At 48.2% G+C, this 27,960-nt stretch overlaps 1 protein-coding gene across 1 annotated transcript in view; it reads right to left on the bottom strand.

Moving 5' to 3' along the window:
* The window catches only part of LOC144593828 (dynein axonemal heavy chain 8-like), a 460,724-nt gene that overhangs the window by 90,324 nt on the left and 342,440 nt on the right, over window positions 1-27,960 (bottom strand). Inside the window, 6 exon segments of the mRNA XM_078399946.1 lie at window positions 12,345-12,560; window positions 18,072-18,239; window positions 20,924-21,100; window positions 21,987-22,090; window positions 23,982-24,100; window positions 24,818-25,044. Coding sequence (XP_078256072.1) covers window positions 12,345-12,560; window positions 18,072-18,239; window positions 20,924-21,100; window positions 21,987-22,090; window positions 23,982-24,100; window positions 24,818-25,044 — 1,011 coding nt within the window.

The raw sequence follows: 27,960 nt of genomic DNA, 5'->3' as shown, positions 1-27,960 counted from the left end.
CTGAATACGGCAATTCCGGCAAAACGGTGAACCGTAGCGCCACGATTTTTGTACCGCCTTAATCAGCATGCGGTTCGCTGCTGGAAAATGATATTTTTATTTAATTCGGACGCATATTTTTTAAGTTACAGAGGTTTAAAAGTGCTGCCCCCCCTGATTTATCGAAGTTTTGACAGAAGGGGGGCGCTGCGGTGCGGATTGTGATGTCACAATGCCCCTGTGAGATGGACTCGAGCTGACCCCCCTTCCCCCCCCCAGCGGTATTCAGCGTGTGACGTCACAATGCCCCTGTGCTACATTGTTGCGAAGAGCTGTCAAGTCAAGTCCATTTTATTTGTATAGCACATTTAAAAACAACCCACGTTGACCAAAGTGCTGTACATCTGATTAGGTACTAAGGAAAAAATGAAACATACAGTGGCACACAAACAGTTCACAGCGCCTCCTCAATGAGCCTCAAACGCTAGGGAGTAGAAATAGGTTTTGAGCCTGGACTTAAAGGAGTCGATGGAGGGGGCAGTTCTGATGGGGAGAGGGATGCTCTTTCCACCCTCCCCCTCTCTCCCTCCCCCCTTTCCCCCCTCCCCCCCTTTCCGCCCTCCCCTTCCACCCTCCCCTCCCCTCCCCCCTCCCTCCCCCTTCCCTCCCCCCACTCCCCTTCCCCCTTCCCCCTCCCCTCCTCCCTCCACACCTCCCTCCTCCCCCCCTCCCCCTCCCCCTTCCCTCCCTCCCCTTCTCCCGGTTACAATGTAAACCCTACGAGGACGGGCACAATGGGGAAAGAGGGGTACTGGGAAAAGGGGAGGTCCCCCTCCCTCCGCCCTTCCCCTCCCCCCTCCCTCCCCCTCCCCCTCTCTCCCTCCCCCTCCCCCTCTCTCCCTCCCCCCTTCCCCCCCTCCCCTTCCCCCCCTCCCCTCCCCTACCCCCTCCCTCCCCCTCCCCTCCTCCCTCCACACCTCTCTCTCTCCCCCTTCCCTCCCTCCCCTCCTCCCGGTTACAATGGAAACCCTACGAGGACGGGCCCAACGGGCACACTTGAGATGGGTGCTACAGTGAGAAGCACTATGTGACCGCGAATGTTTCAAAACAAGCACTTAAAAAGCACTTATCTCTTTTTAAAGTATATTTTTTTATTGCAAGTCACTTAACATACACAGATCAGCATTGGGCCCATATGCTCGTGGGCCACCGGGGCAAGTGTTTCGAAAAAAGCACTGAGAGTGTGTATGGGGAGAGAGAGAATGGGGGGGGGGTCTGTGAATGGGGACTGGGGACAACAGGGGTCGTTGCGGAGGGGGCTTGGTGGTGGGGGAAAGAGGGGTACTGGGAAAAGGGGAGGTCCCACTTCCCCCATCAACCCCTTCCTCCCCCCTCCTTCCCACCTCCATCCCCACTCCCTCCCCCCCTCCCTCCCCCCTCAATCCCAACCTCCATCACCACTCAGCCCCTAACTCCCTCCCTCCCTCCTTCCCTCCATCCCACCCTCCCCCACTCCCTCCCCCCTCCCTCCACCATTCCATCCCTCTCCCCCTCCCCCCTCCTTCCACCATCCCTCCACCCCTCCCGGTTACAATGGGAACCCTACAGGGACGGGCCCAACGGGGAAAGAGGGGTACTGGGAAAAGGGGAGATCCCCCTCCCTCCCCCCTTCCCCCTCCCTCCCCCCTCCCCCCTACCTCCCCTCCCCTCTCCCCCTCCCTCCCCCTACCCCTTCACTCCCCCCTTCCCCCCTCCCCTCCCTCCCCCCTCCTCCCTCCCTCCCCCTTCCCTCCCTCCCCTCCTCCCGGTTACAATGGAAACCCTACGAGGACGGGCCCAACGGGGAAAGAGGGGTACTGGGTAAAGGGGAGGTCCCCCTCCTCCCCCTTACCCTCCCCCTCCCTCCCCCTACCCCACTCCCTCCCTCCCCTCTCCCTCCCCCTACCCCCTCCCCTCCCCCCTCCTTCCCCATCTCCCTCCACACCTCCCTCCTCCCTCCACACCTCCCTCCTCCCTCCCTCACCCTTCCCTCCCTCCCGTCCTCCCGGTTACAATGGAAACCCTACGAGGACAGGCCCAACGGGGAAAGAGGGGAACTGGGAAAAGGGGAGGTCCCCCTCCTTCCCCCCTTCCCCCCTCCCCTCCCCTCCCAAACAGTTCACAGTACCTCCTCAATTAGCCTCAAAAGCTAGGGAGTAGAAATAGGTTTTGAGCCTGGACTTAAAGGAGTCGATGGAGGAGGCAGTCCTGATGGGGAGAGGGATGCTCTTTCAACCCTCCCCCTCTCTCCCTCCCCCCTCCCCCCCCTCCCCCCTTTCCGCCCTCCCCTTCCCCCCCTCCCTCCCCTCCTCCCTCCTCCCTCCCTCCCTCCCTCCCCTCCTCCCGGTTACAATGGAAACCCTACAAGGACGGGCACAACGGGGAAAGAGGGGTACTGGGAAAAGGGGAGGTCCTCCTCCCTCCCCCCCTTCCCTCTCCCCTTCCCCCCTCCCCCTTCCCTCCCACCCCTTCCCCCTCCCCTCCCCCCCTCCATCCCCCTCCCCCCTCCCTCCCCGCCTCCCAGTTACAATGGAAACCTTACGGGGACGGGCCCAACGGGGAAAGAGGGGTACTGGGAAAAGGGGAGGTCCCCCTCCCTCCCCCTTCCCCCCTCCCCCTTCCCCCCTCCCCTCCCCCCTCCCTCCCCCCTACCCTCCCCCTATCCCCCTCCCTCCCCCCATCCACCCTCCCGCCACCCCTCACCCTCCCCTCCTCCCTCCACACCTCCCTCCTCCCTCCCTCCCCCTTCCCTCCCTCCCCTCCTCCCGGTTACAATGGAAACCTTACGAGGACTGGCCCAACGGGGAAAGAGGGGTACTGGGAAAAGTGGAGGTACCCCTCCCTCCCCCCTTCCCCCTCCCCCCCTCCCTCCCCTCTCCCTCCCCCCTCCCCTCCCCCTCCCTCCCCCTCCCTCCCCCTCCCCTACCCCACTCCCTCCCCTCTCCCTCCCCCCCTTCTCCCCTCCTCCTCCCTCCCCCTCCCCTGCCCTCCTCCCTCCCTCCCCCTTCCCTCCCCCGCACTCCCCTCCCGGTTACAATGGAAACCCTACGAGGACGGGCCCAACGGGCACACTTGAGATGGGTGCTACAGTGAGAAGCACTATGTGACCGCGAATGTTTCAAAACAAGCACTTAAAAAGCACTTATCTCTTTTTAAAGTATTTTTTTTTATTGCAAGTTACTTAACATACACAGATCAGCATTGGGCCCATATGCTCGTGGGCCACCGGGGCAAGTGTTTCGAAAAAAGCACTGAGAGTGTGTATGGGGAGAGAGAGAATGGGGGGGGGGGGGGTCTGTGAATGGGGACTGGGGACAACAGGGGTCGTTGCGGAGGGGGCTTGGTGGTGGGGGAAAGAGGGGTACTGGGAAAAGGGGAGGTCCCACTTCCCCCCTCAACCCCTTCCTCCCCCCTCCTTCCCACCTCCATCCCCACTCCCTCCCCCCCTCCCTCCCCCCTCAATCCCAACCTCCATCACCACTCAGCCCCTAACTCCCCCCCTCCCTCCTTCCCTCCATCCCACCCTCCCCCACTCCCTCCCCCCTCCCTCCACCATTCCATCACTCTCCCCCTCCCCCCTCCTTCCACCATCCCTCCACCCCTCCCGGTTACAATGGAAACCCTACAGGGACGGGCCCAACGGGGAAAGAGGGGTACTGGGAAAAGGGGAGATCCCCCTCCCTCCCTCCCCCCTCACTCCCCCTTACCTCCCCCCTACCCCCCTCCCTCCCCTCTCCCTCCCTCCTCCCCCCTTCCCCCTCCCCCCCTCCCCTCCCCCTCCCCTCCCCTCCTCCCTCCACACCTCCCTCCTCCCTCCCTCCCCCTCCCCTCCCTCCCCCTCCCCTCCCTCCCCTCCTCCCGGTTACAATGGAAACCCTACGAGCACGGGCCCAATGGGGAAAGAGGGGTACTGGGAAAAGGGGAGGTCCCCCTCCCTCCCCCCTCACTCCCTTCTCCCTCCCCCCTCCCTCCCCCTCCCCTTCCCCCCTCCCTCCCCTTCCCCCCTCCCCTCCCTCCCCCTCCCCCCTACCCCCTTCCCTCCCCTCTCCCTCCCTCCCTTCCCCCCTCCCCTCCCCCCCTCCCTCCCCGTCCCCTCCCCCCTCCACACCTCCCTACTCCCTCCCTCCCCCTTCCCTACCCCCACTCCCCTCCCGGTTACAATGGAAACCCTACGAGGACGGGCCCAACGGGCACACTTGTTCTAGTATACTACTAAAACTCAGATGTTGTGTATATATATATATATTCCACTAATGTCGGCTGAATACGGCAATTCCGGCAAAACGGTGAACCGTAGTGCCACGATTTTTGTACCGCCTTAATCAGCATGCGGTTCGCTGCTGGAAAATGATATTTTTATTTAATTCGGACGCATATTTTTTAAGTTACAGAGGTTTAAAAGTGCTGCCCCCCCTGATTTATCGAAGTTTTGACAGAAGGGGGGCGCTGCGGTGCGGATTGTGATGTCACAATGCCCCTGTGAGATGAACTCGAGCTGACCCCCCTTCCCCCCCAGCGGTATTCAGCGTGTGACGTCACAATGCCCCTGTGCTACATTGTTGCGAAGAGCTGTCAAGTCAGGTCCATTTTATTTGTATAGCACATTTAAAAACAACCCACGTTGACCAAAGTGCTGTACATCTGATTAGGTACTAAGGAAAAAATGAAACATACAGTGGCACGCAAACAGTTCACAGCGCCTCCTCAATGAGCCTCAAACGCTAGGGAGTAGAAATAGGTTTTGAGCCTGGACTTAAAGGAGTCGATGGAGGGGGCAGTTCTGATGGGGAGAGGGATGCTCTTTCCACCCTCCCCCTCTCTCCCTCCCCCCTCCCCCCTCCCCCCTTTCCCCCCTCCCCCCCTTTCCGCCCTCCCCTTCCTCCCTCCTCCCTCCCTCCCCCTTCCCTCCCTCCCCTCCTCCCGGTTACAATGGAATCCCTACGAGGACGGGCCCAACGGGGAAAGTGGGGTACTGGGAAAAGGGGAGAGCCCCCTCCCACCCCCCTTCCCCCTCCCTCCCTCCCCCTCCCCCCTACCCCCCTCCCCTCTCCCCCTCCCTCCCCCGTCCCTCCCCCTACCCCCTCACTCCCCCCTTCCCCCCTCCCCTCCCCCCCTCCCTCCCCCTCCCCACCTCCCTCCTCCCTCCCTCCCCCTTCCCTCCCTCCCCTCCTCCCGGTTACAATGGAAACCCTACGAGGACGGGCCCAATGGGGAAAGAGGGGTACTGGGTAAAGGGGAGGTCCCCCTCCTCCCCCCTTCCCCCCTCCCCTCCCCCTCCCTCCCCCTACCCCCCTCCCTCCCTCCCCTCTCCCTCCCCCTACCCCATCCCCTCCCCCCTCCTTCCCCATCTCCCTCCACACCTCCCTCCTCCCTCCACACCTCCCTCCTCCCTCACTCCCCCTTCCCTCCCTCCCGTCCTCCCGGTTACAATGGAAACCCTACGAGGACAGGCCCAACGGGGAAAGAGGGGAACTGGGAAAAGGGGAGGTACCCCTCCTTCCCCCCTTCCCCCCTCCCCTCCCCTCCCAAACAGTTCACAGTACCTCCTCAATTAGCCTCAAAAGCTAGGGAGTAGAAATAGGTTTTGAGCCTGGACTTAAAGGAGTCGATGGAGGAGGCAGTTCTGATGGGGAGAGGGATGCTCTTTCAAACCTTCCCCTCTCTCCCTCCCCCCTCCCCCCCCTCCCCCCTTTCCGCCCTCCCCTTCCACCCCTCCCTCCCCTCCTCCCTCCTCCCTCCCTCCCTCCCTCCCCTCCTCCCGGATACAATGGAAACCCTACAAGGACGGGCACAACGGGGAAAGAGGGGTACTGGGAAAAGGGGAGGTCCTCCTCCCTCCCCCCCTTCCCTCTCCCCTTCCCCCCTCCCCCTTCCCCCCTCCCCTCCCTCCCTCCCCCCTCCCTCCCCCCTACCCCCTCCCTCCCCTCTCCCTCCCCCCTCCCCTCCCCCCTCCCATCCCACAACGGGTAAAGAGGGGTACTGGGAAAACAGGTGGTCCCCCTCCCCCCTCCCTCCCCGCCTCCCGGTTACAATGGAAACCCTACGAGGACGGGCCCAACGGGCCCACTCGGTCTAGTATACTATTAAATCAGAGGTAATACGTAGTTTAGAGCAGACTTCTATAATAAAACCATTAAATTAAATTCTTGGAAATATCATAGCTTGAAGTGTTCTATGACACTCTCTAAGCCTATACCATTTCCTGTCTAATTCCTGCCCCAGTTTGATAAACTAACGTGCAATACCTCATACTTTAACAGAGTTAAATTCCATTTGTTATTAATTGGCCCATCTTTTCAACTGATCTAAATCCTGTTGTAAATGTAGACAGACACAAAATGCTGGAGTAACTCATCGGGACAGGCAGCATCTTTGGAGAGAAGGAATGGGTGACGTTTCGGGTCGTGACGCATCTTCAGACTGAGGGTCAGAGGAAAGGGAAATGAGAGATATAGACGGTGATGTAGAGAGATATAGAACAAATTAATGAAATATATATGCAAAAAAGTAACAATGATAAAGGAAACAGGCCACTGTTAGCTGTTTACTAGGTGATAACGAGTTACAGACAATGAGACTCAACAAGACAACTTTTGAAGGAACACACATGGCTGTGGTAGCAAGTCTGGGTTGAAATGTGGTCGGAGAGCCTTCATCATCGTTAGTTTTTTCGTTTTAAATCGTTTTACATCATTTAAAGCAGAACTGTTTGATTGGCTTATTGAGAGGCATCGCAGCCAATAAGTAGAAATGAAGTAAAGCGGAGTGGTCTGTTGGGATCAGCCCTGTGGCGAGAGCCGTGTGTTAAGGTGAAGTGCTGTGTAGGGGTGTGAGTATTGAGGCATTGGTGAGGAGGCTGAGGGCAGGGGCGTATCTACAGAAAGTAGCACCCATGGCAAACACTGAAATTGCGCCCCTGTCCAAACATCTGACACCCATTCTAGATGACCTCCCGAGTTTGCATGGGAGAATGGTCTTACTGCCAGTTGGCACTGAGCAGTGGTACTGTGAGGTATGTGGTCACATAGCGCCCAGCACTTTATTTTTACCAGTGGTTTAACAATCTGGCCACCCTAGTGCTTCTCACTCATGATAATCAAAAGACAGATCATACATCTGAAGAAAATTATTTTTTCGCTATCCGAGGATGGCTTGTCTGACTTTAATAGAAACTGCTCTGTGGGACCCACTTCAAGTGGGACCCAGGGCACGTGCCATACCTGCCATACCCTAGACACGCCACTGGCTGAGGGTAAAATAAGGTGAGGTCTTTTTTTTCCAAAGTATTTCTAGTGGTAGTTCAGTGAAAATGGCAGTTAGGGCATTGGTAAGTTCCTCCTGCAAGGAGCAGGAGATCAGAGGGTTATACATGTGGGAAGTGCGTCCAGCTGTAGCAACTAGTCTGTTCTGTTGGTCCATTCTTAGTCACGTGTGTGACCAAAAATATGAAAAATTGTGGAATACATCTCTTCTAATTCTGAAAGCATGACAGGTATATTATTTTGTACTGTATATATGACTTAAGAAAATAACTGCAGAAGGGTCTCGACCCGAAACGTCACCCATTCCTTCTCTCCGGAGATGCTGCCTGACCTGCTGAGTTACTCCAGCATTTTGTGAGTATATATGACTTATATATGTTGAAGTTTATCAAGTGAAATTTTTATATGTTACTAGACCAAGTGGACCCATTGGCCCATTCCTCGTAGAGGGGGGACAGGGAAGGGGAGAGGGTGTGACTGAGTGCGCCCTGGACCCAAAGCCTCTCCTGTAGCACTCTCAACCCCCCCCACTCAATCCCCTTATCCCCCCCTCCTCCCCCCACTGACCCACTCCATCCCCCCTACACACCCCACTTGCCCCTCTCCCCTGCCCCCACTCCCCCAGCCCTGCCTCCACCCTCATTCCCCCCTCCCCACCCCTATTGCCTTCTTCCCCACTCTCCCTGCCCGCACCCCACTCTCCCCCACCCCATACTTCCCTCCTCCCTACCCTCACTTTCCCCCACCCCCACTATTCCCTCCTCCCCACCCCACCCTCCTCCCTAGCCCCTCCTCCCCCTCCCCCACTCTCTCCTCCCCACACCCTCCCCCTCCTCCCCCTCTCTCCTCCCCCACCCCCACGTTCACTGTCCCCCTTCCCCCCTTCCCCCTACCCCCCCTTTCCCCCACCCCCTCTCCCTCCCACTCTCCCGTACCCCACCCCCACTCTCCCCTGACCCCCACTGTCCCTCTTCCCCCAACGCCACTCTCTCTTCCCCCCACCACCCCCCTCCCCCCCACCCCCGCTGTTCCCCTTCCCCTCAACCTCTCCTCCTCCCCACCCCCACTCTCCCCCCCCCACCCAGCCCTCCTCTCCAGTCCCACTCTCCCTCCCACCCCCACTCTCTCCCCCCCACCACCCCCCTTTCCCCCACTCTCTCCTCCCCCACCCCCATTCTCTCCTCCCCCACCCCCACGTTCACTGTCCCCCTTCCCCCCTACCCCCCCTTTCCCCCACCCCCTCTCCCTCCCACTCTCCCGTTCCCCACCCCCACTCTCCCCTGACCCCCACTGTCCCTCTTCCCCCCAACGCCACTCTATCTTCCCCCCACCACCCCCCTCCCCCCACCCCCGCTGTCCCCCTTCCCCCCAACCTCTCCTCCTCCCCACCCCCACTCTCCCCCCCACCCCGCCCTCCTCTCCAGTCCCACTCTCCCTCCCACCCCCACTCTCTCCCCCCCACCACCCCCCTATCCCCCACTCTCTCCTCCCCCACCCCCATTCTCTCCTCCCCCAGCCCCACTCTCACTCTCCCCCACCCCCCTTTCCCCATCCCCCTCTCTCCTCTCCACTCTCTCCTGCCCCACCCCCCACCTCCCCCACTCTCTCCTCCCCCAGCCCCACTCTTACTCTCCCCCACCCCCCTTTTCCCCACTACCCCCCTCTCTCTTCCCCCACTCCCTCCTGCCCCCACCCTTCCCTCCACCCACTCGGCCCCCATCCCCACTCCCCTCCATGGAGCCGTTGGCGGCGAAAGCCACTTACGGAGCACGCAGGGAGGAGGAGGGAGCACCGGACTACTCGAGAAGCGGGCAGCGCGGCTGTGGCCTGGCGGAGCTGGGACTACTCAAGGCCGGCAGTGGCGGGTGTGGGAGAGTGGAGAGAAGAGGAGAGGGGAGAGAGGAGAGGGGAGAGAGGAGAGAAGCGAGGGGAGAGAGGAGCCCCTGTTTGTGGGCGGACAGCTGCGCTAACGGCCTCCATCTTGTTCGGTCGAGTAAAGAGAGAGGCCGTGCGTGCCCTACTATGGTGACGCCATATGCACTGCACTTTGAAAAATGTGTTTAGAAATGAAATTTTTTAACTTTAAAATCTCTCTAACTTAAAAAATATAAGACCAATTTAAATAAAACTTGTTTTAAACAGTCGCCAGGAGAATGGTGATTAAGGTGGCACTAAAATTGTGGCGCTATGGTTTACTGTTTTGGCTGCAGGTCCTCATGTCCACAACCAAATTTCAAAATCTCAGAGATATATATACATACATACAAATATATATATATGACTTCACACGGAAGCATTTTTTTCATAACTCAGTTTTATCTTACAAACTCTGTGAAATTTTAAAAACTAGAATGTTCATCTCTTTAGCAGACATGCATTATAGTTCTGTAGGTAGGAAAATCGCAATGAATACGATTAATCTCTTACAAGAATTTTTTAGTGTATTACTTTACGTGATGACGTCTGGTCACGTGTGTGACATTTACTTTCCAAATAATCTGTCCTTGAAATAACACCGTGACTATTGTGCTAATTTCAGACTGATTTTCCAACCTGTTCTTTCACATTAACATCGGTTGAAATAATAATGAAAACTAAATGAGATGCTGCAAAATTGAAATAAAACAGAAAATGCTGGAAATACTCAGCAGATCAGGCCTCATCTGTGGGAAAAGAAACTGACTCAAAGATTCAGATCACAGATCTTCTACTAGAACTAAAAAAGGGGTAAAAGTAGTTTGTTAAGCTTCAGCACAGAGGGAGGGGGATGTTTCTGATGGGATAAAGATGGGATTAAGCTTCAAACAAGGATCCGATCAATAAATGATTGGGAGCATTTGGACAAGAGAATGTAAGACGTGTAAAATGAAGTGTAGGAGGACTAGCTGAACAGCTCAAGCTGGAAATATCCTCCATTCTGACAGAAACAAAAGGAAGGAATAAAAAGGGAAATAAACCAAGCCACGCTAATATGACAGAGAAAACAAGTTACCTGAAGTTGTAGAAAAAGGACAAAATCTCATCTGAAGTTGTAAAACTAAGGACTAACTTAAATTGCCATGGTATCTCTTTCCCTTCTTGCCTTTGTTAAGTGTTAACCAAAACCCACATCTGCTGACCAGCTGAGCATGTCGTTGTGCTGTACATTTTGAGATTCACAAATTCTTTTGTCTATGAAGATAGACACAAAATGCTGGAGTAACTCAGCGGGTCAGGCAGTATCTCTGGAGAGAAGGAATGGGTGATGTTGTGGTTCGAAACCCTTCTTCAGCCTGAGGGTCGAGAGAGAGAGACACAAAGAGGTGTGAAAAAGAGACATCAAAGGGGACGAAGGTTAATGAAAATGTAGAATAGATCATTGTTAGCTCGGGGAAGATGCAATCATCTATTCTACATTTTCCTTGACCTTCGTCCCCTGTGATGTCTTGTTTTCACACCTGAAATGACCTATCTGAAGAAGGGTCTTGAGCCAAAATGTCACCCATTCCTTCTATCCAGAGATGCTGCCTGTCCCGCTGAGTTACTCCAGCATTTTGTGTTTGTGTTCAATGTAAACCAGCATCTGCAGTTTCTTCCTACACATTATTTTGTCTATGTTCACCCTTTAACTGCTCTCCTTTTCTCATTGTTTAATTTAATTTAATTTAAATTTAATTTAGAGATACTGAGCGGAAACAGGCCCTTTTGGCCCACCAAGTTCCCACCAACCGGCGATCCCCGCACATTAACACTATCCTACACCCACTAGGGACAATTTTTACATTTACCAAGCCAATTTACCTATAAACCTGTACGTCTTTGGAGTGTGGGAGGAAACCGAAGATCTCGGAGAAAACCCACGCAGGTCACGGGGAGAACGTACAAACTCCGTACAGACAGCGCCCGTAGTCGGGATTGAACCCAGGTCTCCGGCTCTGCATTCGCTGTAAGGCAGCAACTCTACCTCTGCGCCACCATGTCGCCCTAAGACAACGTATCTCCCCCTAGTCACCCCAGCTTTCCTCAACCAGAGACCCCCCTCTCTCCTCTCCGTGCAGCTTTGCAAGCTTCTTTTATCTTCTTTCAGTTCTGACAACAAGTCCCTGACCTGAAATATTGACTCTGTTTCTCTTTCCCCAGATGTAGCCTGACCTGCTAATTACTTCCAGCAATTTCTGTTTATGTTTTAGGTTTCCAGCATCTGCATTTTTTGGCAAACTTGGAAACCGTACATTTTTTAAAAAGGGTGGCACAGCGGTAGAGTAGCTGCCTTAAAACGCTAGACAACGGGTTCAATCCTGACTACGGGTGCTGTCTGTACGGAGTTTGTACGCTACGTCTGTCACCTGCGTGGGTTTTCCATGAGATCTCCGGTTTCCCCCCACACTTCAGAGACGTACAAGTCCGCAGTTTATTTGGCTTTGGTAAAATTGGAAATTGTCCCTAGTATGTAGGATAGTGTTAATGCACAGAGTTAATCGCTGGTTGACGCAGACTCGGTGGACCGAAGGGCCTATCTCTAAAGTCTGCAGTTTAAAGTTTCCAATATCTGCAGTTCTTTTGATATTTGCTATCATTAGGTCATAAGTGATAGGAGCAGCATTAGGTCATTCGGCTCATCAAGTCTACTCCGCCATTCAATCATGTCTGATCTATCTCTCCCTCCTAACCTCATTCCCTTGCCTTCTCCCCATAACCCCTGACACCCGCACTAATCAAGAATTTATCTATCTCTGCCTTTAAAATATCCATTGACTTGGGATCCACAGCTTTCTGTGGCATCATATCATCATTGGAAGTGTTCATCAGTTAATCATTTTAATTCACAATTAGACCCACGAAATCCACACTGCTTGACCTATTTCCAAGACTGTTTTAGTAGGAAACACTACTTAATAAATACTTTAAAAATAAAATGATGACAGAAATCATTATATTTTCATGTAAACTCAAAATATTAAATTTAGAAAATAGCATGATCAGTAATGCAAAAAAACGAATTGTATAAAAAATCAACATTTACTGCAAAGTAAAGCTTTCCAAATGACTTGTGTCAATGTTAAAGTTCTTCTACTTCAAAAGTACCTTTAAAGGCAGCACCTCCTTGTTGATGGCAAAAAAGGCAGCCATGGCCTGAGTCCAAGACAACAAACCAGCAACATTCCCACACACTTTCTTAGCATTTTCAAATGAGTAATCGTCCATCGTCAAATAGGGCTGGAGCAATTCCACTGTTTCGTCATTGATGGTATCCTTCGGGAACTGCTGCAGAGCCTGCAGAAACCCAGTGCCGCTCAGTAACTGTGAAAGTAGTGATCAATATTCCATGTTACAATTCACATTAAGTTTGGCAGAAATCCATAATTAATGAACAAAACTGTCGTCATAGCTTCATAGAGGCATAGAGTGATACAGTATGGAAACTCGTCCAACTTGCCCACACCGGCCAACATGTCCCAGCTACACTCGTCCCACCTGCCTGCATTTGGTCCATATACTTCCAAACCTGTCCTATCCATGTACCTGTCTAACTGTTTCTTAAATGTGGGGATAGTCCCTGCCTTGACTACCTCCTCTGGCAGCTTGTTCCATACACCCAGCACCCTTTGTGTGAAAAAGTTATCCCTCAGATTCTTACCACCAATTTTGCACTAAAATAAGCAAACTTACTGACCATGCCAACCACATTCTCACCCAAATCATTACTCATCACATACAAGAAATAATGGTGGACTCAGCACCAATTCTGGCACCACTGGTCATTGGCCTTCAATCTGAATAATAACCCTCCACATACCTACCATCAAGCCGATTTTGCATCCAATGGGCTAGCTCACCCTGGATCCCATGTGACGAGATTACAATGCGGGATCTAGTCAAAGGAATTCCACAGATTCACCACCCTCTGACTAAAGAAATTTCTCCTCATCTCCTGGAGATAACCACATCAGCTTCGTTGTCATGACGTGCCCTTGCCCTGCTTGGAAGACCTGGCAGCCAGACTGCTGCTGATACCTTACGATCACTCTGCTCTGTCATACGGACAAGCAGAGCAGACTGCCACCTGCAATTCGGCCCTTCTTCTCCATTCGTCAAGAACTGGTACTACAGGACGACAAGAATAAGGGGTCGGCCATTTAGAACGGAGATGAGGAAGAACTGTTTCAGTCAGAGAGTGGTGAAGGTGTGGAATTCTCTGCCTCAGAAGGCAGTGGAGGCCAGTTCGTTGGATGCTTTCAAGAGAGAGCTGGATAGAGCTCTTAAGGATAGCGGAGTGAGGGGGTATGGGGAGAAGGCAGGAACGGGGTACTGATTGAGAGTGATCAGCCATGATCGCATTGAATGGCGGTGCTGGCTCGAAGGGCTGAATGGCCTACTCCTGCACCTATTGTCTATTGTCTATTGGCATTACCGGAAAGGGCCACAAAGCTGTCATTCCTGCCCCCCTACACAGCAAATACTTTGACAGTGTCCACGGGGGACACCCGGGCGCAGAGGCAACTATTCCAAGGGCGAAAAGCATGTTCTTCTGGCCTGGAACGACTAATTATATACGTAAGAAGGTAGAGTCCTGCGCAATGTGCAACAGCCTAGCACCTCACCAACCAAAGCAACCACTTCTCTCGCACCCAGTTCCTGACCTCCCTTGGTCTACCATAGCAACCGACATTTTCGATTGGCACGGCAAGCAGTACCTGGTCTTAGTCGACTCGTACTATGGTTTGAGATTGATCTACTCCCGAGCCCCACCTCCGCAGCAGTAGCCCAGAAACTGGCACATCACTTCTCTGTCCATGGGGCTCCCTATCAGCTACTTTCCGACAACGGCAGTCAGTTTACCAGTCAACACTTCAAAAACTTTGCTACACGCTGGGACTTTCGACATATCACCAGCAGTGCCGAGTGCCCACAGTCGAACGGGCTGGTTGAACATGCTGTCAGGAGTGCCAAACAGCTGATGGAACCATCCCACAGAGCAGGATCTGACGTATTCCTTGACTTTCTCAACTTGCGCAACATCTCCCGTGATCCGATACTGGGTTCATCCGCCCAACGCCTGATGTCACAACAGACCCGGGCCACTCTATATCTATTTGGTGTCATTCTCTTTCAGCTTGTTTATACTTGTTACATATAATCACATATAATCGGTGGGTTCATATATTTTGCGAGTGACCACCATATCTATATCTATTTTATTATTAATTCCTTTAGAGGAAGGATGTAGATAACCATATTAGATCAACTCACTTAATATGCATGCTGCACATTCCACATGTGATCCAGTCCGGATCTTCATCCCTACCTAGACTATGTAAGCTGCCTTACACTGTCTCACAGCAGACTAGATGCTGACTACGGAGACAATAGCATGTAATGTTTCCTCTGCTTGTGTTATAATAAAACTATGAGTTGCTACACCCGTGTATGGGTTTGATTCCAACAACATCTCCTTTCTGAAAGAATGTCCAGAAAAGTACAGAAAAACCCCTCTAATCAGCATGGCAGTGGTATTAAATACCTGCTGTGTTTCGAATATGTTTGCTTTTATTCTTTTACAATGCATTTGTGTGTACATCCTTACATATTCTAATCCACCAGGTAATGGTTTTACACAGTGAAACAGCAGGAGCCAAGGAATGTTGTAGAGCAGAAAGACCAAGGGTACGAGTATATAGTTCGTGAAAGTGGTTACATATGTAGCCAAGGTGGTGAAGACAGTGTATAACACACCTGCCTTTATTGGATGGGGGACTGAGTACAACAGTTGGCACATCCTACCACAGTTGTACAAGATGTTGGTGAGATACACCTGGAATATTGTGCGTAGTTCCAGCTGCCATATAATAGGAAGGACGTGATTAAGCTATAAAGGGTGGAAAAGGTTCATCAGTTTGCTGCCAGGCTGGAGGGCTTGGGTTACAGGGGGGATTGGAGAAGCTGGCACTGCTTTCTCTGGAGTGAAAGAGGCATGAGCGGGACCTTACAGAGGTTTGTAAACTATCGAGTGGCATAATAAGGTAGATGGTCACAGTCTTTTTCCTCGGTCCAGGAAAGATTTAGGGGGATTTTGACCAAATGCAGGTCAATGGACCTAGCTTAGGAATGCCACTTGGTTGTCGTGGATGAAGGGCCTGTTTCCATACTGTGATAGTCTAGGATTCTATGAGCCCACTGGGTAGCTCAAACCACTGGGAGTAGTTTGATATTTAATTTGACAATACTTTCAGATATACTCTCAGGCCTTGATATCTTCTGAAGCCCTTAAAAAACTTTCCTCTACGTTACAGCGATGTGGTCTCCTAGTCCATATGTGGCCTGATGCTATGACATACAGTGTTGGAGACTTCCAGTGCTGGGCTCTTTCATTATATGCCACAAAGCCGACAACTCTGGCATATCTGTCTAGCTGGTGGGATATAATTCATTCAGGGGGTTTGTGGATGTTGGCGGGAAAATGCAATGTTTTGATTGTATCTGTCTGAAACTCCTCTGGGTCACTGGACTCCCTTGTGTGAGAGAATTTTAATGTCTAAATCTAATGGCTGGTTTGTCTTTCTGGTTTTATTCATATTGCATTTAAATATGGTAGAGTCATAGCGTGATACAGCGTGGAAACAGGCCCTTCTTGCCCACACCGGCCAACATGCCCAAGCTACACCAGTCCCACCTGCATGTGTTTGACCCATATCCCTCCAAACCTGTCCTATCCATATACCTGTCTAACTGTTTCTTAAAGTAGCTGATGCAAATGCTCTAGTTTTTGAGACTCTGAAGAAGCTGTGGATTCGGATATAGATCAGACCAGAAACAATTGACAAATTAGCTTCCCACAAAGCACTATTTAACCTGGTGAAATCTCGCACTTTTCATAATAGTTAATCAACGATTGAAATTGTTGCTGTGGTGGGATTTCAATTTATGTCTTCAGTTAATTTTATTATATCAAACATTTACAATGCACAGTCAGGCCATTACCTTCATTGTGTCAGTGCCAGTCAAAAATAGCCACCCAATCTGATCCCACTTTCCACCAAATATCCAGGCATCGGATTACTAATGCAATATTTAAACACTATCCTACTGTTCCCATGCCTAGTTCTCCCTATCTGTGACCCCATCATTCCTTCACGTCGCTGAAACCACCATCAACCCTTTTGTTACCTCCAAACTTGATTATTTCATTCATCTTCTCATATCTTCCATTCTCCTTAAAGTTCAGTTCCACATTCTAACGACTTCTACTTGAACTTGGGAACTCAAAATTCCAAATGAAATACTGGCTTCTATTGTACAATATTAACAAGCAGACACATAGAAACTTAGAAACAGAAAAAAGTTGCAGGAGGAGGTCATTTGGCCCTTTGAACCAGCACCGCCATTCATTGTGATCATGGCTAATCATCCACAATCAGTAACCTGTGCCTGCCTTCTCCCCATATCCCTTGATTCCACTAGCCCCTAGAGCTCTATCTAACTCTTTTTTAAATTCATCCAGTGAATTGGCCTCCACTGCCCTCTGTGGCAGAGAATTCCACAGATTCACAACTCTGAGTGAAAAGGTTTTTTCTCCCCTCAGTTTTAAATGGCCTCCCCTTTACCTTTAGACTCTGGCCCCTGGTTCTGAATTCCCCCAACATTGGGAACATTTTTCCTGCATCTAGCTTGTCCAGTCCTTTTATACGTCTCTATAAGATCCCCTCTCATCCTTCTAAATTCCAGTGAATACAAGCCCATTCTTTCCAATCTTTCCTCATATGACAGTCCCACCATCCTGGGGATTAACCTCGTGAACCTATGCTGCACTGCCTCAATAGCAAGGATGTCCTTCCTCAAATTAGGAGACCAAAACTGCACACAATACTCCAGATGTGGTCTCACCAGGGCCCTATACAACTGCAGAAGGACCTCTTTACTCCTGTACTCAAATCCTCTCGTTATGAAGGCCAACATGCCATTAGCTTTCTTCACTGCCTGCTGTATCTGCATGTTTACTTTCAGTGACTAGTGTACAAGGACACCCAGGTCTCGTTGCACTTCCCTATTACCTAATCTGACACCATTGAGATAATATGTTGAAACCTTGTGGAACTGATATAAAAATAGGGCAATCATTGTGTAAACAAAATCTGAGTTTATTGATGGACTATCTATGATCCATTCTTTCCTGTCTTGGAATAAGAATTGTGTCTTGTCATGAAATGCTGGGGTAACTCAATGGGACAGGCAACATCTCTGGATAGAACGAATGGGTGATGTTTCAGGTCAAGACGCTTCTTCAGTCTGAGAGTCTCGACCCGAAACGTCACCCATTCCTATCAAGAGATGCTGCCTGTCCCGCTGAGTTACTCCAGCATTTTGTGTCTATCTTTGGTGTAATCCAGCATCTGCAGTTCCTTCCTAAACATTGTGTCTTGTCGGTTGTATTTGTAAGATCTCAATCTGCAACCCCCCCCACCTATGAATTTTATTTGTACAGCAAATTCAAATGCAGAGATAGTAATTATTTTCTAAGCCTTGGTCAGCCTATCGCTGTGAACAATAAAGTGTATTCAAATACATTGTGATACTGTATAATTTCATGCAAATGTATTTGCTGGCCTAGATTCCCTCTAATTTTGGTAAAAATTTATATGTGCTCTTATGAAAGCTGCCCATTCCAGGCATGTCACTGGCAAAATGACAACGTTAGTGAATGAAAAATAATCCGACATTCTTCTAAATTAAATAATTTTCTGAAATAGTCTCAACATTCAAGTACTTAAAATTGGCTTTCAAAAGCATTGTAAATATTAGAATAAATAGAGTCACCTTCAAAGACTCCCCCCAGGATGGCTTGAGACAGGGCCTCTCAGGGTCCATGGTGACCGTGTCCATTTTCTTTTGGAAGAGAACCAGAACACTGTCGAGAATCCGCATTATCAGGTGAGGTGGTTTGGCTAATTTACGCACAGTGGCAATGTCAGCAGGCTTGATGGTCTGAGAAGAAAAATAACATGTTCTAATATCATCATTGCTAATGAATGCAGGCAGTTCTCCATAATATCATTCAACACAAATCAGCACAATCTTGTTCTAATATCATCTCTGCTAATGAATGCAGGCAGTTCTCCATAATATCATTCAACAAAAATCAGCACAATCTTGTTCTAATATCATCTCTGCCAATGAATGCAGGCAGTTCTCCATAATATCATTCAACAAAAATCAGCACAATCTTGTCTCCAATCAAGTTTAACTGAAAGTAAATGCTGGTACAGAATCTTTGGACATAGAGCTGCTGAGGTAATGGTTGGGATGCTCAGATTGGATCTCTCTATTGGTGACGTGGCTGGGCGGCTGTTATAGTCTCCTCAAAGAATCCTGGACAGGAAAGTTGGATGAAAAAAACTGAAGCAAGAAAACAGAAAGGGACAGAGTGGTGGCATAGCGGTTGTGTTACTGCCTCACGGTGCCAGAGACCCAGGTTCGATCCTGACTACAGGTACTTGACTGTACGGAGTTTATACGTTCTCCCTGTGACGTTCTCCCTGGTTTTCTCTGAGATCTTCGGTTTACTCTCACACTCCAAAGACGTACAGTTTTGTAGGTTAATTGGATTGATATCAATGTAAATTGTCCCTAGTGTGTGTAGGATAGTGTAAGTGTGTGGGGATCGCTAGTTGGTGCAGACTTGGTGGGCCGAAGGGCCTGTTTCTGCGCTGTGTCTCTAAAACTAAAAACTAAAGAAAGGAATGTCCAGAAAATGCTTTTTATTTACGCACTATTCTAAAGAACAATCAAACACTTATCAAAGATAAAAACAAAAACATGCAATAAAAATATATGATAGTACTGGTATCTCAACGAAGGGTGAACTAAGTCATTTAAATTATATTTACCAAAATCCTAATCAAACAACAATGTTAAAAACATATTGATTACAATTTTCTCAATTAAATTGGAGTATTTGAATTTTAATAAGTACTCCTTAATGAACTAATTTTATAGTTTAGTTTTTCCACTTCACTGAAGTTATTATAACACAATCAAATGTTTGAAACCATTTAATGAAAATTGGGAATAAGCCTAAAATTTACTGAACATGGCAGTAGTTCTGTATTGGATTGCAAGTGTTTTCCTGCTTAAATGTCACTGAGTTTAGGATTCCAGGGCAAGTACAAACTCATGGTGGCCAAAGACCTACCTGTTCTTCCAGTTTCCAAGCACTTTAATTCCCTTTCCTATTTCCACACTGACCTTTCAGTCCTGGGCCTCCTCCACTGTCAGAGGAAGCTAAACGCAAATTGGAGGAACAGCATCCCATATTTCGCTAGGGCAGCTTACAACCCAGTGGGGCTAACTTCAAGTAACCCCGGCATTCCCTCTCTCTCCATCCCTCCCCCACCCAAGTCGTCCCAGCTTCTCGCTCTCACCCAGCAAACAGCTAATAATGGCCTATTTCCTTTATCATCATCACTTTTCTGCATATCTTTCAATCATATTTGCATATCATTTGTTCTATAGCACTCTACATCACCGCCTATACCTCTCATTTCCCTTTCCCCTGAATCTCAGATTGAAGAGGGGTCTCGACCCGAAATGTCAGCCATTCCTTCTCTCCAGAGATGCTGCTTGTTGTTGACATGAGTTACTCCAGTACTTTGTGTCTGTCTCCGGTACAAAGCCAAACTTGCTGAATGCTCGTTAACAGTGTATTGTTCTTGGATTCCTCATGGAAGTGCAACAAGCAACCAAACACTTGCTGCAAATTGCAGTTCGTTTGTCAAATCCGTCAGTCCACCCACTTATTTGGAAGTGCAAATGGAAGTTGTATCCTTCCCAAGGGATATCGCAAACCCCATATATAGTGGAAACCATGAGTTGCCATTTTGGTGTGGTTGCCACAGGTCTCCAAATGCTCTTCCAATAAATTTACAATGCATCCTCAGCAGATAATTCAAAGATTTTTGGGAGTATAATGTCAGTTTGTTGCTGCACTTACAGCGCCAGAGACCCAGGTTCGATCCTGGCTACGGGTGCTGTCTGTACAGAGTTTGTACGTTCTCCCCGTGACCTGAGTGGGTTTTCTCCGAGAACTTTGGTTTCCTCACACACTCCAAATATGTACAGGTTTGTAGATTAATTGGCTTGGCATTAATGCAAATTGTCCCTAGTGTGTGTAGGATAGTGTTAGTGTGTGGGGATCGCTGGTCGGTGTGGACTTGGTGGGCTGAAGGGCCTATTTCCACGTGGTATCTCTAAACTAAATAAAAATACAAATTCATCAATGAAATCTCAGATTACAATTTAATTGAAACAAATGATTTCAGTTGTATTTAAAGCACAAATTATATACCTACTCACTTATTGTGATTAGTATTTTCTATGTTTTTTTTAGCTAATGTGATTTTAATTCTATATTTAGTTCTTATTCTGGATCATATTTTTATCACTTGAAAACTGGGTAGAATGTCTTTTGAAATGACTAAACTGTATCAGAGCTTCAAGAGCAACTGATCTGATGTTAACTTCAGACAGATGCAATTGTGGCGGCTATCAACCAAACCTATGAGTGATTATCTCCTCAGCAATACTGATGAGGGAATGAGTTATTCTATTTGCAACAAAAGTATATATTTAAAATGGTTTCTCTTGCTGTGTTAATTCACCACGGTACTCACATTCAGAGCTGCCTCTGCAGCTTCTAATGCTGGCTTTGCTGCGATAAGTGTTCCCTCCGCAATATGTTTCTCCACTGCTATTTCATCCACAATTTTCTGGGCCTTATCTTTCACCATTAGGACTTCATTTTTGACTATTTCTGCTGCTTCTGCGCTCACTCTCACCTCTCCTAGCACCTGTGAAATGTGAAAGTGAAATCAATTAAATTTTAAAAAGGAGGGAAGAAGATATTACTTTATTGTCTTCCATTACAGAGCACTGTGGTGGATGTTTATGTTAATTTTTATGTTGTTGTGGGTCTTGTTGCTTTTTTGGTATGACTGTATGGCAAATCAAATTCCTTGTATGTTTTTACCTACGGCTAATAAATTAATTACAAATTAATTACAATATTCCAATCAATTACGTGTAGATATTAATTTTATTCGGAACGTGTGGATAACGGTCCATTCAAGCTGTCTGGGAAAGTACTTTGGTGGTTTCATTAGAACACCACTAAAGCTGAAGAGATCTCCTTGCTGATGGGTTGGAAAAAAGATTACGTGTACGAGGCAACAAATGTAGATTCAATCAGCTGAACAACATCTCTCACCTCTACTTCTGATGTGATCTAAAAAAGTAGACACAAAATGCTGGAGTAACTCAGCGGGTCAGGCAGCATCTCTGGAGAGAAGGAATGGGTGACGTTTCGGGTCGAGACCCTTCTTCAGACTGATGTCAGGGGAGGGGGCGGGACAAAGATAGGATGTAGATGGAGACAGGAAGACAGTGGGAGAACTGGGAAGGGGGAGGGGAAAGAGAGGGACAGAGGAACTATCTGAAGTTGGAGAAGTCAATGTTCATATCGCTGGGGTGTAAGCTGCCCAAGCGAAATATGAGATGCTGTTCCTCCAATTTGCGGTGGGCCTCACTATGACAATGGAGGAGGCCCATGACAGAAAGGTCAGACTGGGATGCATCAGTTTAATTTCTTATTCAATCGATTTATGTCTCAAAGACCTTATTGTCATCTTGGTCAATCAATCAGATATCTGGAATATTAAAAGTGACTTCAACACAAACCTTATCAGCATTGGTCGATGCCACTGCCAATTCCTTTTCTTTCCCTGCTAGTTGTTCAGCAAGATGAGCCACTGATTCTGTTGCTTCCATGAGCTTGTGAAGACCTGCAATTATGTGTTTAGTTCGATTTAGAGCCAATATGTTTCACAAAAAACGCCTTACATTTTCTCACTAAAATAAGGATCTGGAAACATACAACACAGAACAGCACAGGAACAGGCTTTCAGCCAACAGTGTCTGTGGCAAACATGATACTAATCTCCGTTGCCTACACTTGCCTGCATCATATCCCTCCATTTCCTGCATTTCTAAGTGCCTATCTCAAAAACTCTTACAGTAAGTACCACTATTTAGTTTAGTTTAGAGATGTAGCGTGGAAACAGACCCTTCGGCCCAATGCGTCCGTGCCAACCAGCGATCACCCCGTACACTAGCACAATCTTACATACACTAGGGACAATTTACAATTTTGTAACAAGTGCCATAACCTACAAACCTGTACATCTTTGAAGTGTGGGAATGAAACCGGAGCACCCAGAGAAAACCCACGGAGTCACAGGGAGAACGTGCAAACTCCGTACAGTGGTCAGGATGGAAGCTGGGTCTCTGGCGCTGTAAGGCAGCAACTCTACCGCTGCACCACTGTTGCATCTACTTCCACTACCATGTCTGCCAGTGTGGTCCAGGCATACAGCACAGATCTCCTTTATACTTTGCTCCTCTCACCTTATAGCTATGTCCTCTCATCTTTCACATTCGCACACTGAGTGTCTACCCTATCTATGCCTCCCATACTTTTATATACTCCGATGCTCCAGAGAAAACAACCCAAGTTTGTCCAATCTCTTCTTCTTGTTAGTACCCTCTAATCCGGGTGGCATTTTGGTAAAGCCCATCTGTATCCTCTCCAAAGCCTCCATTTTCTTCCTGTAAAGGGGCAACAGAACTTTTATAAAACTTCAACGTGGCTCTAATAATGGCCCAACTGATGAGGCAAGCATACCACATGCCTCCTTTACCACTCTATTAGCTTGCGTGTCCACTTTCTGGGAGTTACGGACTTCCCTCTGTACATCAAGATCCCTCTGTACATCAATGTTGTTGAAGGTCTTGCCATTAACTTTATACTTTTTCCTTATATTTGACCTACCAAAGTGCAATACCTCCCACTTGCTCGGATTAAACTTCATCTGCCATTTCTCTGCCCACGTCTGTAACTGATTTACACCCTGCTGCAGCCTTTAACAGTCTTCCTCACTGACTGCAACCTCTTTCATTTTGGTGTCATCAGCAAACATAGTAACCAATCCATGTACATTTACGTCCAAGTCATTTGTATATCTCAAATCAGAGGTCTCACCACAGATCTCTTGGAACAACAATAGTCACAGACGTCCAGCCAGAATTACACCCTTCCACCACCATCCTCTGTCTTCTCTGGCTTAGCAAGCCATAGATCTTTTAGTATACAGTGCAACCACAGGATAGAAACGGTGGCACAGCAGAAGAGTTACTGCCTTACAGCGCTTGCAGCGTCAGACACCCGGGTTCCATCCCGATCCCGACTACGGGTGCTGTCTATGCGGAGTTTGTACGTTCTCCCTGTGACCTGCATGGGTTTTCTCCGAGATCTTCGGTTTACTCCCACACTCCAAAGACATACAGGTAGGTTAATTGGATTGGTAAATGTAAATTGTCTCTAATGTGTGTCGGATAGTGTTAGTGTGCAGGGATCGCTGGTTGGTGCAGACTTGGTGGGCCGAAGGACCTGTTTCCACGCGGTATCTCTAAACTAAACATTAAAGTAAACAATGGTATTTCCGGAAATCACAGCTGCAGTTAACTTTTTTTTAATGGATATGTAAGTTTGGTCATTCAATCCTTTAGAACGGACTAAGAAATTGGTATGGATCAAGTTCCCTTTCAATTGACATGTCCCAGCTCCAGATAAGTGCAAAAGCTGTGGCATAAATTTGTCCTTCAAAATGTACCTACCCATTTGCATATGCTCAGCCAGATCATTGATGTTTGCATGCTTCTCTGCATATATCGCTTTATAGCTATTTATAAAGGCAAGGTATGATTTGGGAGTTACATGAGTTCTTCTTCGGTATCTGAAAAATAAGGCACAAAAATTACGATTCTTACCATCATGTATTCTGTCACATATTTCAGCAAACATTAACAAGCAGTACCATGTATCTGAAATCTCCCGCACATAAGGTCATAAGTATTAGGAGTAGAATTGGGCCATTCAGCCCATCAAGTCTACTCTGCCATTCAATCATGGCTGATCTTTCTCTCCCACCTAACCCCATTCTCCTGCCTTCTCCCCATAACCTCTGACACCCATACTAGTCAAGAATCTATCTGTCTCTGCCTTCAAGTGTTACTTGATGTTGAAACTTTGTTTTCAGTGATTTGTGTCTAATTCTGCTAGGATTGTTTAATGGGTAAATCCTGCATGGTTTAATGGAGAGGATGGGGTAGCAGAGTTGTGCAGCTTATCAAGCTGGTGTTTCAGAGCTCCAACGGTCTGGATTCATGCCTTACTGACATTGCCCTCTATATGGGACTTGCAGGTTCACCCTATAACCACGTGGCTTTCTTGCCACATCAAAAAGACGTGCAAGAACAAAGAGCAGCCTGAAGCTCAGAGGGTCCAGCAGTATCTGTGTTGTCTGAAATACAAATTATACCTAGCCATAAAATCAAAGATAGACACAAAATGATGGTGTATCTCAGCAGGTCAGGCAGCATCTCTGGAGAGAAGGAATGGGTGACGTTTCAGGTCGAGACCCTTCTGCAGACTAACTGTCATCAGAACATACCTCTGAAAATAGTCCTCACAGGTCTGATGGACCTTGTCGTGAAAGACACCCATCGTTGCTACCAGATGGTTTTTAATCTCCTCTGAACAAACAATGTGAAAGCCAGAAAGAAAATAGCTGGAGACAGCAACCAGTGCCTCGGTCGGCCAGCGACTGAACCAGTCCATTGTGCACCCTGAAATCAGGCCGGGGAACTTCAGCGCTCGTGACCGGAACTTTTCACCAACCTAACATCAAAACAAAAGAAAAAGTTACTTTACAGTCAAGAGTGTTTTATTGTCGTATGTTTCAGATAGAACAATGCAATTCCTACTTACAGAAGCACAACAGAATATGTAAACATAGTGCATTGTAAACGATATAATAAACAAGAAAAAGGTTCAGTGTGTTTTTATATACACCGATCAGCCAAAACATTATGACCTGATGAGACAAAACATTATGACCACCTGCCTAATATGTTGTTGGTCCACCGTGTGCAGCCTCATATACAGCAGGGTACGATACACTGTGTATTGTGACACATTCCTCCCGTGACCACCATTAACCTTCTGTCACAGTAAACCTTCTGTCGGTTCAGACCAGACGGGATAGCCTTTGTTGCACTTGTGCATTGATAAGCCTTGGGCGCCCAACACCCTATCGTTGGTTTGTGGTTTGTCCCTCCTCGGACCACTGTCGGTAGGTACTCACCACTGCTGACCGGGAGCACCCCACAAGCCTTGCCATTTCAGAGATGCTCTGACCCAGTTGTCTGGCCATTACAATTTGGCCCTTGTCAAAGTCGCTCAGGTCTTTACTCCTGCCCATTTCTCCTTCATCCAACACATCAACTTCAAGAACTGACTGTTCACTTGCTGCCTAATATATCCCACCCCTTGACAGGTGCCATTGTAACAAGATAATCAATGTTATTCACTTCATCTGTCAGTGGTCATAATGTTTTGGCTGATCGATGTATATACACATCCTCACATATACACACACACATATATATATTTCTATATTGTATATACACACACAGGCACACATACGTACCCATAAAAAACCCCCAATAATAGTGCAATAATAACAATAATAGTCTATGTAGTTCAGATCTTAATGAAGGTTGCAGTGTTTAACAGCCTGATGGCTGTAGGGAAGAAGATGGTCCTGAACCTGGACATAACAGTTTTCAGGCTCCTGTACCTTCTTCCCAATGGCAGGGGTGTAATGAGTGTGTGGCCAGGGTGGTGTGGGTCTCTGATGATGCTGGCTGCCCCTTTGAGGTAGCGACTCCGGTAAATCCCTTCGATGGTGGGGAGGTCAGAACCCATGATGGACTGGGCAGTGTTCACAACTTTTTAGTCTTCTTCACTCCTGGGCATTCAAGTTGCCGAACCAGGCCGTGATGCAACCAGTCAATATGATCTCTACTGTACACCTGTAGAAGTTCAAGAGAATCCTTTCTGACGTACCGAATCTCCCCAATCTTCTGAGGAAGTAGAAATATGCATACTAAATCTTGTGAACATGCTGGATTCATTTCCCTTGTCCTCCTGGCGATCATATGCCAGGTTGGAACTTGAAACAAAGTGCCTGCTTGGGAGCCTCGTGTTGGCCATGTGAATATGATGGCCAGCCATTGGAACCAACTGGGTGTAAATAAGGCCTTGATGTCGTGGATGTTGGCCAAGGCAAGGATACTGACATGACTTTGCTTCAACTGGCACCAATGCCATTTGTGTCTTTCAGACGATCTTAGTCTCCACCCTCTTAAATTCATAGAGTTATACAGCATGGAAGCAGACCCTTCAGGTCCAACTCGTTCATGTTGAATAAGCTGCATATCTAAGATAATCCCATCTGCCAACATTTGGCTCATATCCTTCTAAACCTTTTCCATCCATGTATCTGACTAAATGTTTTTTAAATATTGTAACTGTACCAGCATCTGCCACCTCCTTTGGCAATAAGCCAGGGTATCATATGCCCATCAACCTCTGTGTTGAAACAGTTGCCCTTCAGATTCTCTATGTCTCTCCCCTCTCACCTTAAACGTATGCCCTCTAGTTTTAGCCTCTCTATCTTGGTAAAAAAACCATCTATCCTACCCATGCCTCTCATAATTTTGTAAAGCTCTGTAAGCTCACCCCTTAGCCTCCTTCACTCCAAGAAAACAGTCCCAGTTTATCTCTTCGTGTAACTCAAGTCCTCCAACCTATGCACCAGCCTTGTAAATCTATTCTGCATCTTCTCTAAATTAACTATATCTTTTTATAGCATGGCGACCAGAATTGCACACAGGTGTGGTCAAAACAACTTTTTGTATCACTGTAATATATTATTCCAACTGTACTCAATGCCACAACTGATGAAGGCAAGCATGCCAGACACGCACGAGTTAAATTCCATCTGATCCTCCAACCCAATCCTCCAATACCACCCTCTGCCTCCTACCACAATGCTAATTTTGAAGCCTGTTAGCTAGATCACCCTGGATTTCATGTGTTCAAACTTCCCAGACCAGCCTGCCATTGGGGAGCTTGTCAAAGGCCTTGCTAAAGTTCACGTACACAACGTCTGCTGCCTAGCCCTCCTTAATCCTCATGGTTTCCTCTTGAAAAAAACTCAATCAAAATTTATTTTGGATGATGACGTAACATTCATAAAATTCCTTTGTTCTTTCTATTCCTTCCCCATCTCTTCAAGTTAAATGATCTCTGGTTTTGAACTTTCCCTTGGTATTGATGAAAGGATCAACATTCTAAAATATTAACATAATTAAGTTAAGAGTCAATTTATCCTTGATCTTAAAGTCCAAAGAGCCCAGTCCAGGCATGAGAATATGGCCAAAGGTCTTTTCACTCTCGGGTGGATGTCTAAGGATGTTTTCCATTTATGTTATGTCTCTCAGGGTTTATTAATTGCCTGTGAATTTGAAAGACAGGACATGAAAGATTTTACATTCAGTATTTCCTCAATAAAAATGCAATTATGTTTGACCATTGTGATCATTAGTGTCACATGAAGAGCATGGGGCAATTGGAAAGCAAATAGGAACCTTCACCTCAACAACACAGAGCTTCTAATCAGAGAGTGAATAGTGAAATGCTGGATAGAGTGGATGTGGTGAGGATGTTTCCACTGATGGGAGAGTCTAG

This window comes from Rhinoraja longicauda, chromosome 5 (genome assembly GCF_053455715.1).
Source record: "Rhinoraja longicauda isolate Sanriku21f chromosome 5, sRhiLon1.1, whole genome shotgun sequence".
NCBI lineage: Eukaryota > Metazoa > Chordata > Chondrichthyes > Rajiformes > Arhynchobatidae > Rhinoraja > Rhinoraja longicauda.
Note: the sequence above shows the minus strand (reverse complement) of the source record. Positions and strands in the feature narration are given on the sequence as shown.